General features: G+C 40.9%; 1 protein-coding gene and 1 long non-coding RNA gene across 2 annotated transcripts in view; both read right to left on the bottom strand.

The window, feature by feature from the left end:
• Positions 1 to 17,969, bottom strand: part of pitpnm3 (PITPNM family member 3) — a 154,447-nt gene extending 136,478 nt beyond the window's left edge. The window contains exon 1 of the mRNA XM_088012065.1: positions 17,154 to 17,969. Within this exon, the coding sequence (XP_087868191.1) occupies positions 17,154 to 17,178 (25 nt within the window). The 5' untranslated portion in view covers positions 17,179 to 17,969. The remainder of the gene's footprint in view (positions 1 to 17,153) is intronic.
• Positions 11,234 to 12,609, bottom strand: LOC148155905 (uncharacterized). The gene is made up of 2 exons (XR_015765130.1): positions 12,306 to 12,609; positions 11,234 to 12,084 (listed from the first exon to the last, which is right to left on the bottom strand). It is a non-coding gene; the product is annotated as an uncharacterized LOC148155905 (long non-coding RNA).
• Positions 17,970 to 18,369: the final 400 nt, after the last annotated feature.

Genomic DNA, 18,369 nt, shown 5'->3' on the forward strand with positions numbered 1-18,369 from the left:
TCTGGTTCAACCCTGTGGTACTACGGCCATCTGCAGAAATACTCCACTCAGTCAGAAACAACCAATCAGAGCCGGGGGTAGTGTCTTAGTGTTGTCAATCAAACTCGTGTATGTGCAGTTTAGGCCATCATCTTTACTTTCTACTAAACTCCAGCTGGTTCCCCACAGCGTTCTGCATTCTGCAGATGACAGTAGGACAAAAAAAAAGGAGGCAAAGAAGCTAAAAAAATTATTTGACAGATTATTAAAATATATGTTAAAAAAACCCACATTTTTCTAAGTTACATACAACTTTACTGGGAGGTCAGAGAAAACACTGATGTAAGCATAGAGTAAAACAGAGCTGTATTTCCACCGTGAATGGCTGGGCACTGCTGGCACCTGGCCCAGTCACAGATTTTACCCTTACTACCAAGAAAGATAAATTTGGCTTTTGGACAATGCATATGCAAAAAAATAAAATAAATAAATAAAAACATAGTCCTAGTGCTGAAACAAACCAATCAGTTTCAAAATGACAGCTACAAAGCTATAGTTAGCCGCAACTTATCTACCTGTGCAAATAACCAGACTGATCATCCAGATAATATGAGCTTGTTATACTTGTGTTGGTCTATAAATGGCGAAACAAAGAAAAATGAAACTATTCAGTTAAATAACCATTTAAATGGACTAAAAACTTGGTGAAACAGATCATGAATATTCCTGAAGAGATAGTTAGTTTTTTTTTTAATTGCAAGTATTAAGAAACATAGACCTATTTTCTGCTCCATCACATCATCTTGGTAATTAGTCCCCAGAAGTAGGCAGATATCAGACATCAATTTGCAAAGCTCAAAAGGAAAATGTAAAATTACAAGAAAGAGGGTAAATAAAACCAAAGAAGCAAAAAAAAAAACTTTAAATCATGTAATCTTCAAAGATGGCCTCTAAACACGCAACTGCACTTCAGCTAACATTCAATCCTGCATTCTGTTTTATAAAGACTAATGGATCCAGCCGGGTTTCTCAATCTTGGTGTTCAACAACCTCTGCCCTGCGTGTTTAAGATGTGTCACCGCTCCAAAAGACCTGATTTAAATGGTTGAATTACCTCCTCAGCATGCCACCAAGGTCAGCAGCCGTCTGTTAATGAGCCTTCAATTGGAATCTGCTGCGATGTAGCAGGTAAATATATAAAACATGCAGGGCAGCGGCTCCCAAGAATGAGAGTTATAAATCAGAGAGTTATGCAGAGCAAGAAGTGACTGACTGTAGCCAGGTGTGGGTGACTGGAACAAAAAATAAATAAATACAGAAAAGCAGTGAGGCAATCAGGAGAATTCAAATCAGGTGTTTGGGGGAACCAATGTAAGCAACTTCTGAGAATTTATTTCTAAAATTTACTTATGGAGTCACTTTGAGGATTAAAAACGTAACTCTCATTGTATTTAAAAGGGCAGTATTATGTGTTTTCCAGGCACACAACGCCATTTTATAGCACAATCAAGTAATTATGTTACCTTCTATGCTATGTATCAAATATGATTTAAATAAAATTGGACTTTATAATTTAACGCCTTGAAATTGGGTCTCTGTCTCTTTAAAAACTCCTGCTCTTTCTGAAACCCTGCCTCCCGGAATTCACCACAACATGGCTCCTCTATTAACCCTTTAACATTTTTACCAGCGTCTCACTGAGAAGTAGCTCATGTAATGAGCTCAGCAGATGTGCTGTTCCACCAGGTGTTTGCTAATTGCTGCTGGCTAGTCTGAAGGAGCTGAGTGGGGCGAGTCGCAGGGAGAGGGGGGGAAAGGAGGAGGGTCTCTGTGAGGTGGAAGGTTGGAAGTTTAGAAACTGCAGCTCTTAGGAGGAGTAACTGTCTTCGAAGGCGGTGCTAGCTCCACCCAGCTGAATTTTGCACAGCTGAATGGTTGCCATGGGAGATTAATGGATTTCTCACACACGCATGAAAGAATCAAAGCAACACTCCAGGTACGTTTTTGATGTCTTTTTTTAAAAAAAAAAAAACAATGACGTCATAGCTCCATCTCCCTGTAACCCGCATGCGCCTCACTCTCACAAATAAACATGGTGCAGTTTGGTGGTGGTCTGTGTTTTTCATGTCCTTCTATGGCAGCATCAAAGTGCCAACAATTGGCCTGGCATACCTACTACAGCATCTTCTATGGTGCAGCATTCTGATGTACATTTTTTCTTTTTCACTTCTGAGGTTTAGTATTGATACCAATTCAATACAGAAAAACAGTGCTGAATACAGACATAAAAGTACTAAATTACTAATTTATTTAGTAACTCTACACTTGTCCAGCACACTTTAAAAAGTGAACAGCTTCACAAGCTTGATATAGCATATAAAAACAACTAAACTTTAGTGAAACATCCAATGTAAAATAGATAGCTGAAACAATAGGTTGACTACCTTTGCCAAACATGTAAAAAAATAAATTGTAACAAACCTTTCAAATTGTTCAGAAAGAGCAATTAGGAGTTCCAAATATTATGTAAAATATATAATAAGGCATGAAATTAGACTGAATCAATCTGCCCTCATGGATTGGGTACATTGTCACAATTCCAATCTAGAATTTTTTTCAATATTGGGGCTGATACAGATATCGATATCGGATTGGTGCATCTCAAAGCAAAATGAAAAACTAGTCTGATATTTGTTGTTATACACAATAAAATGTACAATTTACACCATATAACTGAAGGAAAATATCACATTTCCAGCTTCAAAGTGCCTGGAAGAAGGCCCTGAACCCCAGTTTGCTACCATCACCTTGTGATTCTAATACATTTTGTTCAGCACTTTATAGGATCTTAAGTGCAGACCATTTACCGGGGCTGGAAAACTGGCAAATTTTAAGCACAAACTGATTGCTTTCGGTTTTGAACAATGGAGTAATTGTGCTTTAAAAAAATGCTTTACCTGCAGTGAAACACTCCAGAAATCTGAAGCAGAAGACTGAAATGAAAAATACCCTGCCCTCCACATCTCTGTAATCAGGCCTTTTCCACCGGCGGACAACAGGAAGACCAGTTTCTGAAGACCCCGCCGCTTCGCTTCGCCTCGGAAACCCAAACAGGCGTGGCCGGCCGAGCCGCTGCTTGCGCCCCGACACGGAAGCCCCCTGTGCTTCTCCATGACAAACAGCTATTAAATTTAAATTACCAGCGTTTTGTAAGATCAACTAAAACAACAGAGGTCACAGGAGGCGTGCATTAGCACACGTCTCTTTAATATCCAGAGAACACCGGGGCACCGTTTGCCGAACAGGCCTCTCTGGGGACCGGTTTCTAATCTGAAGACACAACATGACACAGCAAGCTGTTGAATTCTAATAACATATATCTGTCATGTCTAAGTGACAAGAAATGGCTGATGGACTGGAACTCGATTGCTTTTGGCGGACACACGTGTGCCATCAGTCGACTGAAATAGCATTTCACGCACAAAAGTCTTTATAACATTCAATTTTAAAAGGAGAGAAAAGGAAAGAGGGAGGGGAATGGGGAGGGAGAGAGAGAGAGAGAGAGAGAGAGATTGCTCCTCGGCATTCAGCAGCTATTTATAGCACAATGCCAAATCTCAGCAAAGCCGCAGGTACACGACATATTTATTTTATTTAGACAGCAATAGAGGGGAAAAAAACCTGTGATTCATTTACATCCAAACCAAAAGAAATGCTCTGCTGTGCTGAATCTCCAACAGAGATGAGTAACACCATATTTCACCAGAGGCCAAGCAGCAGGAAAAGGGCAAGACTGCAAAGGTGTGGTAGAAAGAAATTAGCAAAACATATCTTTTTTAAATAGAAATTCACCACCACTGGAAGCCACGGTGCTTTTTTGTTTAGGTTCACACAAATCCTTAAATGATTGAGCCTCTTAGCACTGAGCCTTCCCGTTATTTGAAGCTTATCATTCCAATTGATGCAGATTTTAACCTGCAAAAATACTGCAGCTCTGATGCCATCCTGGATGTTCATGGTTCGAATCATTCCTCTGTGGAGCTCTTACGTGCCCCTGGGCTCCTTTGTTTTCTGTAGAAAATATTCCAGAATGTAAAAGATTCAGAAATATAAAATTCTAAATTTTGAGGTGGGGGTTTGGGACCCACATCTTTCACGTTAAAGTAAAGCTGGACGATATGTCTGAAAAACTTATCACAGACGACATTGTAGCACTATTTAAAGTGTAAAAGGACTGGATGGAAAAAATCAGAAGACTAGAATTCATCTGCTGGAGCTGTTGTCAGTAATCAATAAAACAATACAAAAGAACTACTTTCAATACCATGTATTAGACAAAAATTAAAGTTGACAATGCAAGACAAACATACATAGGACCAAAAAATAAAAAACAAACAAAAAAATATACACAGTACTGCGGCCGTCCTTCATTGATTTGTGCACAACTGGTATTGATTTCCCCGCTGGTCAGTCCAAAACCTGACCGACACACATTCAGAAGTCCATGGTTGAATTATCCGGATATTTAAGTTGATAATGTCCCAGCGCAAGTTCTTTCGGATGAAAAGATGAGTAATGGAGTGTGTGCCTGAGTGGTGAGATGGAGGGGGAATTGATACAGACCAGACCAGGATGAAGTGATTCTTGGGGCTCTCCTGGCTCCAGCCAGTTTTCAGAAGCTCGCCATCTTTTACCCTAAAAAGGGATCACCTGGCCTGTATTAAAATAAACAGGACCAGTAAATTTCCAGCCGGCTAGTTAACTAGAGTTTTCAGTTTCACTCAGAAATAAATGCAATATATCTAATCTATCAGACCAAATGAAGAAACATTTATCTCATCATCTTAAAGAAGTTAAATTACAACAATTGATCACGATTAGCATTAGTTACCAACCAACATGCTAAATTCAACAAAACATTGTGATCACTACTCACCAATTTCAATAGTAGTTGGGAGCATGGCAGCTTCAAGGCTCCAAACTCACTGGATTTTTTGGATCTACATGATTTTTATGTTGTAAGGTTAAAAAGTGCATTACAAACAAAAAGATAACTGATTGTTTGAGAACACCAACCTGTAGCTCCTTTGTCTCCAGCTCTCCCCCTCACACCTGACTGGGGAAAGCTGGAGCAAGCCTAAATAGTTACATCAGGTGTGTCAATTGGCTGCATGCATTGTGTGACTGACTGTCACTCTAACCAATGGGGCAGTAAGGCGGGACTAAGAGCAGTTTTTCCACCCTGGGTTACACCCTCCCCCCCTTAAATCATGCACGTCCCGTGACATGTAAACATTAAACAATGTGAACATTACTGGAAGTGGTGGGTGTCAAAACTAAAGCATCAGACAAACTGTGCAATAAAGTTTGAACAACTGAGACGAGCGGATTGCCTAAAGTAGTATATTGAAGCCGTTTAGGCGCCACTCTGTGACGTGTTGAGCGTCTTGGAGAGATGTCATTAATTTGATTTATGCCATCAAGGTTTGGGGATCTGTTTAAAGAAATTTCAAAATCAGGAACAGTTTCACCAACTGGGTTGCCTGGATCAGGTAGATCTTCAGGATGAGGTGGAACTTGTTCTGCAGAAACATCAGGTTGCTCTTCGACACTAGATTCTGGTTCAATTGATTCCACTTCAACAACTGACTTCAAACTCTCAGAATCTGAAAGAATTTCAACAGGTTGTTTTTCCACTGGAGAAACTATTGGGACAACAGAATTTTCTACATCAGGAGGTGATGACTTTCTGAGCGTTTTCTCCACTTTGAATTCTACTGGAGGTGGAACTAAATAGAATGGAATCTCTTCTTGCTCACTGTTCTCGCCTTCTGCAGAATCCTCAGGAGATCCTTGCCATTTCTTGGTGTGTTGACGTGTCTGGGGTTTTGTGACTGGAACTGTCTCAGTTGGTCTTTCAGCATCTGTCAGAGGGAGAAAACCACATGGAAGAAGAAGGTCTCTATGTAGAGTGCGTAGTGGGCCATCTTTGCACTCTGGTTTTACTGTATAAACTGGGAGGTCTCCAGCACACTTCACCACTACAAATACATCTTGTTCCCATTTATCACAAAGTTTGTGTTTACCTCTGAGTCTCACATTCCGCACAAGTACTCTGTCTCCAACTTCCAGCTTGGATGGTAGAACCCGCTGATCGAACCGAGTCTTGTTTCTTTTAGCACTTCTGGCAGAGTTCTTTGATGCTATCTGATAACTCTCTCTCAACCGTGACTTCAGGTTCTGTACATACTGCGAATGTGATGGACATTTCTCTTCACAGACAGGAAGACCAAAAGCAAGATCAATCGGGAGTCGAGGACAGCGTCCAAACATAAGTTCATAAGGACTATATCCTGTCACTTCATTCCTGGTACAATTGTACGCATGAACGAGAGGTTTAACATATTCTTTCCATTTTGACTTCTGTTTGGGTTCAAGAGTTCCTAACATTGCTAGCAGTGTGCGATTAAACCTTTCTACAGGGTTTCCTCTGGGATGGTATGGTGTTGTATGACACTTTTGAATTCCTGTCATAGCACACAGCTCTTTTATCAGTTTGGACTCAAAATCAGAACCTTGATCTGTATGAAGTCTTTCTGGTAATCCAAAATAGATAATGAAATTGTCCAAAAGACATTTGGCGACCGTTCTTGCCTTTTGATTCGGTGTTGGAATGGCAATGGCAAACTTGGTGAAATGATCTGTCAGCACAAGAATGTCTTTGGTATTGCTGGTATCCGGCTCAAGACTGAGAAAATCCATACAAATAAGCTCCAATGGACGTGAAGTCCGAATGTTAACTAATGGAGCAGCTCTCTCTGTCGGAGTCTTTCGACGAACACAACGTCCACATGCCTTTATTTTCTGCTCCACATACATAGCCATTCTAGGCCAATAGAATCGAGCTCTAACAAGATCCAGGGTTCGCTCTATTCCCGGGTGGCCCATGTCATTGTGAAGACTATGAAGAACAGATTCACGGAGGTCTACTGGAAGGACCAGTTGATATACATGTTGCTCATTTTCTTGCCGTTTCCTGTAAAGAATGCCATCAATCATCTCCAGTTTAGTTAGTTCTCTAAGGAGAAGATGAAGTTCTGGAAGTTCACTCCTAACTGTTGGGGGAATTTTTTCACCTGACTCCAACTGATGGATAACTTCCCTGACACTAGGATCAGCTCTCTGATGGTCTTTTAGGTCAGAATGAGACATTGCAGGAACAACAGGAAGACCATGTGCCTCTTCAGAGTAGTCCACAGGAATTATATCTGCCCTGACTGAGAGTGATTCAACCAAAAGACTTTCAACTTGAGTCCGAACCAGACGGCTTTGGCAAATTGCATCCATCACTTCAGGTGATATCTCATTGTTGCTATTGTCTAAAAGATGTTGTTGAGCAAACTGAGAGATAAGTTCCTGATCTTTATGTGCAACCTCATCTATGACAGGATTTTCACAGGGACGACGAGAGAGTGCATCAGCATCCTGGTTGTGTTTCCCTGCTCGATACTGCAACTTAAAGGAGAAAGTAGAAAGTGCAGCCAGCCAACGATGACTGGTAGCATCCAGCTTAGCTGAGGTTAGGATGTAAGTAAGTGGATTATTATCAGTGACAACTATAAAATCCGCTCCATACAAATAATCTTGAAACTTTTCTGTTACACTCCACTTCAGTGCTAAGAATTCAAGTTTGTGAGCTGGATAACGACTTTCGCTGGCTGACAAACCTCGACTAGCATAAGCTATTACCCTGAGCTTCCCCTCATGTTCCTGGTACAGGGCAGCACCCAGTCCAGTGGTGCTGGCATCTGTGTGAAGGATGTAAGGTAGTGCAGGATCAGCAAACCCCAGGACTGGTGCAGTAGTAAGTTTGTCAATCAGGGTATCAAAAGCCAGCTGACACTCAGGAGTCCACCTGGAACCAAAAGGTTGCTTTGGATCAAACTGTGGGCACTTAGAAGATTGTACTCTTGAGGGTTTATTAGTTGGGGGGTACCCACGGGTCAGATTGTTAAGAGGCTTGGCAATAGTGGCATATCCTTTTATGAAACGTCTATAATAGCCAGTAAATCCCAGAAAAGATTTCAAGGTTTTCAAATTAGTAGGAATTGGCCAGGATTTCACTGTGGAAATCTTTTCTGGGTCTGTCTCAACACCTTTCCCTGAAACAATGTGACCCAAATATCTAACAGATGTTTGGAAAAATTTACATTTTTCCAGAGAAAGTTTTAATCCAAATTCTTTCAGACGATTTAGAACTCTCAGCAGACGGTTTTCATGTTCTTCAAGACTGTTTGAGAATATGATCAAGTCATCCAGAAAAACCAAGACCTCTTTCAAATGCAGGTCACCCATGCATTTCTCCATCAATCTTTGAAAGGTTGATGGTGCATTTGTAACCCCCTGAGGCATTCGGTTAAACTCCCAAAACCCAAGTGGAGTAACAAAAGCGGTCTTAGCTTTATCTGATTCATTCATTTCAATCTGATAATAACCAGATTTCAGATCAAGCACTGAAAACCATTTTGATCCCCTGAGAGCTGTAAATGATTCTTCCAAGTTGGGCAAAGCATATGCATCTTTGACAGTTTGTAAATTAAGTTTACGGTAGTCAATGCACAGTCGAATGTCTCCATTTTTTTTCTTAACAACAACAATTGGAGATGAGAAAGGAGATTCAGATTCTCTGATAACATCAGCATCCAGAAGTTCACGTAAGTGTTTGCGAACAGCCTCTATATCTTGTGGGTGAATCGGTCTCGCACGATGTTTGAAAGGAGTATTATCATGAAGATTAATGTGATGTTTCACTTGCTTAGTACAACCAAAATCTAAATCATGATGGGCAAAAACTTCAGGTATGGCATTTAACTTTGTTATGATTCTTTCCTTCCATTCAGATGGTATTGGAGACTCACCAAAATTGATTTTCAAAGATGCTGTTGATGTTTTCTCAGCTGTATGGTTGGTCACATGGTGCTCTGAGATGATACCTGCATAGGCTTCCAGTTCAGCAACGATACCTAAAGCTGGTATGGAAATGACTTGCTTTGTTTCATTGGAAACAGCAACTGGAACCTTATTGAGTGAGTCAGCTTGAAGTGCAACCAGACAGCTACTGACAACCAGGCCACCCGGCAGGCCTGAAACCGGGTGCCGAACAACAGCACACTGACTGGCTGTAGAAGAAAGCTTGGCACATCCCTCGACCACCACTGTGCAACCAGCTGGAATAAGCACAGGGGTTTTGCTATGGAGAGTCACAACACCCAAATGATTGCCACAGTTCTGCTGATGCATTAACTGATGCAGAACTGTTTTAAACCCATATGAGGTAGGTTGAAATGTGGGACAATCACTTGAACAAAACTTTTCATAGAGAATTTCAAGTGTATTCATGCCAATTAGTACTGAAGCTGGAAATCCAGGTCTCACATCAGGAACAACCAAAGCAAGGGTTTCAACTGTTAGTTCACTCCCAATAAAGTCTTTTGGAAAAGTTATTGGTATTTCAACATAACCCAAATATGGAACTTGTTGACCTGCAGCCCCTTCAACATGAAGTAGGTCATTTAATGAGTGCACTGGTTGACCTGAGAGAAGCTCATTGAAGAAAGAAACTGGAATTGTTGTGACTTGAGAGCCGGTATCTAGAAGACATTGAGAGCTATGGCCAGCAATGTTGACTTCTGCTGTACATCTGGATCCAATTAATCCTTTTGGTAAGTTAATTTTGGTTTTTGTCTGCATTTTTGCACACTTAACAGACTCTCTTTTTGCGGGACAAAGTTGGTCTAGCTCAGTTCCTGTTCGTCCCTCAACAGGAACTGGAACTAGTTTAAATGTGCTGAAGGAGAGGGATTTTGTCTCTGTCTCTTCTGTTTGTCATAAAACATTTTCCGCTTTGCACTGACTAATGCTGAATTGGGCTCATTATCACATTGAGGCTTAATATGGCCATCCTCCCCACAACGAAAACAAAACCCAGGTTTAGAGCTAGAAATGCCGAATTTTACATCTTTAACAGTCTTCTTCACACTAGGCTTTGAAGTAATTTTTTCAGCAAAAGATAGCTTAGTGCCCATTTGACCTGCTGTTAAAGCAGTGAGCTGCTGCTGTATTGCAGCCATCTGTTGTGAAAGCTGTTTAGTCATGTTATTCAGAGCAACACACAAGTTAGTTTCCTGATCAGTATGTGCAAACTGGACCTGAGATGCAACCTTCTGTTTAGTGGTTCCCAAATGGTGCTTCATCCTCAAGGTCTTTGCCGCTTCCCTGTCCTCTTCAGTTCTAAGTAACAACAAAAACTCAGCAAATGATGGTGGGTTATTTTTTCTCTGTTTAAGTTGAAGTTCTGAGATTAGATTGTTGTCCCAACACCCTCTGCAGAATTGAGTCAACAGACGTGCATCCGTGTCCTTCTCCAAAACACCTCCTCTCTTTACTGCATGCTGTAACACAACCTGCAGACGCTGCAAATAGGCAGACGGCTTTTCTCCACTGTCCTGATAGGTGTCCATGAATTTAACATACAACTCCTCTCCATCTTGAACAGTTCCATAAGCTGAATCAAGTTGTTCCATGTATACTTTTGGTAACGTGTCAGGACTCAAATGTTTCACTATATCACAGGCAGGTGGAAGTAGACTGTCACGAATTAGTCTGGTACATTGCAACTGTGACATAGAGGGATCTTGAAGAACTAATTCAACACTTGAACGCCACGTGTCATAGTCTGTCTCATGACTTGGCCTGGGGACTTTTCCAGAGAATGCTCTCAATCTATGGGATGTGTGCATATGCAGAGAGCTGTCCCCACTCCTAACAACATGCTCCACAACGTACCGTTGCACCTCAGGAGGACTAAGATCCCCAACGGAAATAGGTGTAGACCGCCTCTCCTGACCTGGCACTTCAGCTCTGTTGGAGACAGCAGAACTGGATGGGAGAGGAACCGACTGCGAGAGGGATGACAGAGGAAAAGGGAGTCGAGTTGTGGCATGAGCTGATGGCTGCTGCCCTCCATCTTCATCTGCAAGTTGTTCCTCTTTTGCCTTCTCTGGCACCACAGGACAGAACTCTGCAATAGACTGCTGTATCTGGGACATCACTTCTGTGAGAACTTGAGTATAATTTTTTCCGGACATTTTGGCAATTTCTTGTAAATCGGCCAAATACTCATTTGTCTTTAAACCACCAACCTTTGAGGCATAAATCTCAGGTAAACTTTCAATATGAAATTTATCACCCACACTTGATGTAAATGTATATGGTAATATTGAAGATAAGCGGGCTAAAGACAATCCAGAATCAAATTCAACAACCAACATTTGATCAAATTCTGATTCACATGAATCGATGGTAGTTCTCTGCTTAATATCACCATACTGTTCAAGAAAATCAACAAGTTCATCAGTGGGGTTCTCTGAGACTCCATCAATCAATACTGTATTAGGGATTTTTAGACCAAGAGTTTCAAAAACCTCCATAATGGAAATTGAATTGGTGAGTAGGAACCAAAACTTATTTGTGCAACTTTACTCAACCCGGTTTCTATTAATTACTGATCAAACAGCTCCTGGCTAGCTCGCCAATAATGTAGCACTATTTAAAGTGTAAAAGGACTGGATGGAAAAAATCAGAAGACTAGAATTCATCTGCTGGAGCTGTTGTCAGTAATCAATAAAACAATACAAAAGAACTACTTTCAATACCATGTATTAGACAAAAATTAAAGTTGACAATGCAAGACAAACATACATAGGACCAAAAAATAAAAAACAAACAAAAAAATATACACAGTACTGCGGCCGTCCTTCATTGATTTGTGCACAACTGGTATTGATTTCCCCGCTGGTCAGTCCAAAACCTGACCGACACACATTCAGAAGTCCATGGTTGAATTATCCGGATATTTAAGTTGATAATGTCCCAGCGCAAGTTCTTTCGGATGAAAAGATGAGTAATGGAGTGTGTGCCTGAGTGGTGAGATGGAGGGGGAATTGATACAGACCAGACCAGGATGAAGTGATTCTTGGGGCTCTCCTGGCTCCAGCCAGTTTTCAGAAGCTCGCCATCTTTTACCCTAAAAAGGGATCACCTGGCCTGTATTAAAATAAACAGGACCAGTAAATTTCCAGCCGGCTAGTTAACTAGAGTTTTCAGTTTCACTCAGAAATAAATGCAATATATCTAATCTATCAGACCAAATGAAGAAACATTTATCTCATCATCTTAAAGAAGTTAAATTACAACAATTGATCACGATTAGCATTAGTTACCAACCAACATGCTAAATTCAACAAAACATTGTGATCACTACTCACCAATTTCAATAGTAGTTGGGAGCATGGCAGCTTCAAGGCTCCAAACTCACTGGATTTTTTGGATCTACATGATTTTTATGTTGTAAGGTTAAAAAGTGCATTACAAACAAAAAGATAACTGATTGTTTGAGAACACCAACCTGTAGCTCCTTTGTCTCCAGCTCTCCCCCTCACACCTGACTGGGGAAAGCTGGAGCAAGCCTAAATAGTTACATCAGGTGTGTCAATTGGCTGCATGCATTGTGTGACTGACTGTCACTCTAACCAATGGGGCAGTAAGGCGGGACTAAGAGCAGTTTTTCCACCCTGGGTTACAACATCAATAATTATCTTTTTGTTTTTTGTTTGGAGTATCTGAAATAATGCCAAGCTGGTGATGTAGCCATTCCTGTTTTATCCAGTTTTTAAGCAGTTATTATTCACAGTGGCAAAACCTGAAACTGCAGAAGTTACTCAACAAGTTGTTGCTAGGTAACCAAAGAGTGAGTTAGTGGATGCCACTGACCTCTATTCTTCTATCCTTTGATGAATGCTCCCAAGGAGTCAGAAAAGTTATTACCCAAATCAATCAGAGCATTAGTTAAACCATCACGTCCTGTTTCAAGCATCCAGCAAGCTGAGGTGAGTAAATCATTAGTGCAGACAGGATTGCATAATATGAGATTGAAATTAATATTTTCATTGCTGCGAAATCTAAGTCACGGTTTTATAGCAGAGGCACACATGAGAGAATTTTTTAAAAACAGCCCAAAAATACTGACACCAGCTATAGTTATGTGGTCAAATTGCACATACTACTGTGGCATTCATGGGGCATTGTATTCCTATCAAATTTTGACCTATATTCCATTGAAACAATAGTCTGATACGAAAGTGTGAAGGAAGACAAGTTTGTCTCACTTTACTGCACAGTTAATTCAGTGAAATAGAATAGTACTGTGATAAAAGTTGATTTATTGTAAAGCTTTTCATAAATTTCTACCTAGGGCACCAATAAATGCTTTCAGGTTGATGCACTGTATTGCATACAGTAAAGTTCTTAAACTAAGTGATTCAGAAGGTCTAAATCAGATTAAATCTCTATTTGTAAATGACAACAGTTTTACACATGAGCCACACTTACAAATTTAAAAAATCTTTACAGGTGCACCTGGTCGGACTCTATTTTCATAGGTTTAAAAACTGATGCATATAAGAAGTTGGAACATTAAGAACAGTAAAGCAATATTAGCTGAAACACAACGCAACTACATTCCCGACAGCCTCACAACTGCTGAAACGTTGCATAGCTGATTTCTGTTTCATAAAGATTTGCTCAAATAACCCCAGTGTGCGTTTTTATTAGCAGGTGAATTTTACACTAGCACTCAAATAAATATATAAATAAAAAATGATTAATAGGAGGAAAACATCCAGCTGCAGCTGTTTCATTAAAAAAAAAAATCGATGCAACCAGAGAAGCTAATTTGTCTTTTGAGAGACTCTCTGCTAAAAATAGACAACTACATGTCTGATTTCTGGTGAACGCAAGCTTCTCAATTAATTTGTTTTTCTCTCAGGATCTGCTGCAGACATTTCCACAGTGGTGGCTTCAGATATTGAACCTGCAAAAACAGCAAACGGAGGAATCGAATGGACGGATGGATGGACAGATGGATGTAATCTTTAGAGAATTTAACAAATGAAAAGTTAAACAGTATTTAAACCTCTTGCAATAAGAAGTTAACCAATTCAGCAATTAATTATATGATAAATTAAAATTAGCTCAATATTTTCTATTCTGATGGTTTCCATTTTTATTTTATTTTATATTTTTGGTTGAATTTTATTGTTAATATTTAAAATATCTTCCATTACCAGTTTTTAGTGTTCCGTACAAAATGAATGTTCATTTATCATTGAGAGAGCAAACTTGCATCACTGTGCCATTACTACTGAGACAATTTATTGTCAAGCTAAATTTGCTGTTGTGACAGCCCCAGACAGTATTCCATACATTTTGATCATTATGGTAACCCCTTAAATCAAACTCAAAATATTTCCAGAATTTTCCACACATTTGCACAAACCGTGTACAAGTTCCAAAAAAAAATGTAAAATAAAATCTCTAAAAACATGTCCCATTTTATTAAGTTTGTAAATCAGACGTATTGCCGTTTTGAACTTGCTGCTGGTCATGATTTAGCAGTGTCTTGAGAGGCTGGACCACAGCTGGACGTACAAACCCCATCGCAATCTGTTTGTTCACCTTAAGCCCGGCTGAAGGGTCTATTTTTCAGCAGTTTCCTCATCAGATTGATGGAAAGCCTCTGAAGTTAGTGCTTTTATCTCCAAGACCAGTTTTCAGGAGCTGTGGGGAGTAAACCCACATACAGTAAAGAGCGCATTGCATATATAGATTTATAATTTCAACCGTGGCACAGATGTTTTAGCATTATTGTTGAAATTAAATTAATCTTCCCCGATCTGTATGCTGCCCACCAGCTTTCAAACCTTGCTCCTGCTATCTGTTAACATTTGATGAAGTTAATTTAGTTTGATTTATGCAATTTGACAATGTGTATTTGTCCTGTTAGTTCTAATTTGTTCCTGTTTGCCCCACTGATCTAAATTGATCCAGCTACACATAAGCTCGTGTCTGAATAGTAACCTTTAAGGAATACTCTGCTGGGTAATTTGTCTGGGGAAAAAAAAAAAAAGAGAGAACAAGCATACAATTTAAAGTGTTTAAGTTTTTCATTGTGTTTTAACATGTACACAAATGGCTTTAATTTTTTTTAACCAATAAGTATGAAAAGAGTCAATAAATCCAAACCACGGTTAGCTGCAACTGTTAGCTAAAAGCCTTTATGGCTTTATAAAATTTGCACAGTCGCTAAATAAAGTTTCTGCTGTTTCTTCTTTCTAAAATAGTCCATTCAATAGTCAGATTGAATGGAGAGCAACTTTGAACTTTCAAATGACAAACAGTTACCGTGCCAACAGAGTCTCCAAATTGAGATGTGAATCTCTGCAGCTCCTCCACAGTTTCCACAGGCTACGATGGGTGTTTCTCACACCTGACTGTCCGGTAGACTCGGTTCAACTGGGGGCCAAAGTTGCCGCATTTGTTACATTGGTGCGGTTTGTGTTCACATGGCCTTTGATAAACCTGTTCACCCTCCTCACCTGGGGTGGCGCTGCATCAAGAATTACTGAAGGAATCGACACAAAAACTTCCAAAGACACGTGAAGACGTTAACGCAACTTCCTTCTTTGTGAAACGTAAACAAAAATAGAGTTGCGTCAGATTTTAACAACTGTAGGATTCATCTTTTGTCTTTGGTAACGGACAACGGGCCACTTTCTCCTGCTAGTGTTAGACTCTCACGTTTGTTTAGTTTGTATTTACCCAGGATTCCCAATGCTGCTCCTGCTATCTATTAACATTTGATGAAGTTAAATGTTAACTTCATTATTTAAGCAGGATTTGGTTCCTGCTTCAACCAAATCAAGACCTAGGTTTTTAGGCGGACCAGAGTTTGCTTTTTTTTTTGGTCTGCATCAGAATTCGATTGTGCATTCATGCCTCTCCAATCAAACCAGACTTTTGAGGCAAACAAACCACAATTTGACAAAAGTGGGCTACACAGGGATGGTGTGAATACAACCTCATACTTAGGTGACTTTTTGAGGCAATTCCTTATATAGGGTCCAATTTAGGGGCATCAAATTCAAGGGGTTGAACACAAATGCACACCACATTCCTTATATTTTTAAAACAACCAAACCAATCGTGCATCGCTTCACACATCTGTATTAAAACGTGTGCATCCTGCGCCCTGGCTTGCATGCGAGGACATTGCTTTAAATCCACAGGCTGCAATAAATGAAATCCCCTACTCTGTCATGAGACGTTTTGTCACCACTTAGCTTAACAATAATCTGAAATGTCATTGATCCCTGCGGGAAAGTGCCCCGTCCACTCCTGGGCCTGTGGGAAAGGTCAGAGCGCAGAGGCCACGTGCAGAACACGGAGCCAGGAGCTGCAGGAGATTCACAGACTGGCTCAGGAGGACGGGAGAAATACCCATTCTGCAAGTTAATCATCGAATTTTATTCCAGCGTGTAGGATCAACCCTCTTGATCTCCGGCGAATCCAAAAGAAGATGCTTCAAATCGCATCTTTCTATGACTGACACAATGCAAACAGGTGGCACACGTGCAGCAATATAATCCTTTTTTCTCCTCTTGCAGAGAGCAACAATGAACCTTTTCATGCAATAGAAATGTCATGACTTCAAAGGCCTCCAGTGATGCTGTCCTGTCAGCTCTCATTTCTGCAAATCCAGTTCAACAATCAAATGAGCTGCATAAAAAAAACTCCCTGCTATTATTAGCACACTAAAGCACTCTGTATTCTGCTGGGTTTTTCTTTTTTTACTTTGCAATTGCTAATCTTTGAGCCTCTGACTCCGAACTTCTATAATGTGAGCCGTCTGAATTTTAACACCAGCAGCAACCCAGAAAATGTGGGACAGTAAAACGCAGGTTCATCTTCACCTCAATGTCTATTCTATAACATTTGACCCCACTGACTTGTGTCACCTGCGGGAAACGAAACGAAACAAACAGGGACATGAGGGAGACCAGCTCGCAGATGAGGACGGGACCGGACCGAACCCGGGGGGGGGAGGGGAGCTGTCTCACATGCGGGAGTCCGTGGCGATTGTCGCGCATTCCGTCACGGACTCCATCCATCCATCCATCCCCTCCATGCATTCAAGCATGCAGGCGCAGCCGAACCAGCGCGAGACACAGAGGTCTACCTGTTAGCACGAGACCACCGGTGATGTTAGTCCCCCTTACCTCTTCCTTTTGTCTCCTTTGACATAGTGTCCTCTCCGGTGCGCACCTGTTTCCGCAAGCCGTCCCTGTGTTCTTGCTCGTCGGGGAGTTAATTAGGCAGCAGCTCTGCCTCCCTCCGCCCCTCTCTCCTGGCGGCTGCACCTGCCAGACTGTAGCGGGGTGAAGCGGGCACTGCCTCGTCGCTTCTGCTCCCTCCTCCGAATCTCTGTTCAGCGGCGGAAGAAAAGGGGCTTGAAGCCACTGCGGAGTTCTGATTCACCTGTGCGAAGTCCAGCGGAGCGCCGTTCCGCAGACATAGCTACTTAGGGCAGCGCGTTGTTCCTGTTCAGACTTTGCTCAAATGTCATGCCCACCCAGCTCCACAGCCCCAGCTCTTCCCGTCCGTCTCTCTCCTCTCCGCCGCAAACATCAGCCGGAGTTGCTTCACACACACAGAGGCTCCGCTCTGCAGCTAGACTGCCTCCAGCGGTGCGCGCGGTCCCGGACTGATGCCGCTGAGAGGCCGCCGTCCTCTGTCTTCGTCCTCTTTGTCTACACGTTCTGAGAATTAGGACTCACGCCCAAAAAAATCCAAAATAAAAACGGAAGGCGGACTTGTTAAGGGAAAATAAGGGCTTACATCTATTCAGCAAGACAAACAATTGATAAGGGCATTAATTGGAAAGCCAGGTGAATGAACTGACTTAAATAGTTTAAATTAGCTTACAACTTTATAAATACAGGCTTAGAAGTCCACGAAGTTCCAGTTAATGTCATTTGTTGCTTTAAGTCTTTGCGAAATATTCTTGGAACTTTTAGTTGGTTTTATATTTTTTCTGACCATTTGTCAGAAAAAAATATATAAAAACAAATGTGCACCATTTGTTTTAGACACAGGCAAGTAAGATACACATATTTCCTACACATCTAACTTCAGTTGCAAGGAGCAGCCATATTCAAAACACAAAGTTGGCCTCAGGCTGACTATATTACAAGACACACATGTCAGAGTGGTAACATCAATGTTTCATCATGTATGCAACCATAAACTAAAAGTAAAACTTAAAACAGGAAGTAAAACTTACATTGTTAGTAAGAGTTACTGCAAACAGTCTATGGCATTTCCATGTTGATTTCTGACTTTTGAACTAGAAGGCTGTCTGAAAAAAAGATTACCTTCCTTTCCTTTCAGTTCATAATGTCCGACCATGTGTCGGCGCATCTCATAAAATCAAAA

The sequence above is a fragment of the Poecilia mexicana genome, unplaced genomic scaffold, assembly GCF_051168715.1.
Source record: "Poecilia mexicana isolate PSO_F unplaced genomic scaffold, ASM5116871v1 scaffold_13, whole genome shotgun sequence".
Lineage (NCBI taxonomy): Eukaryota > Metazoa > Chordata > Actinopteri > Cyprinodontiformes > Poeciliidae > Poecilia > Poecilia mexicana.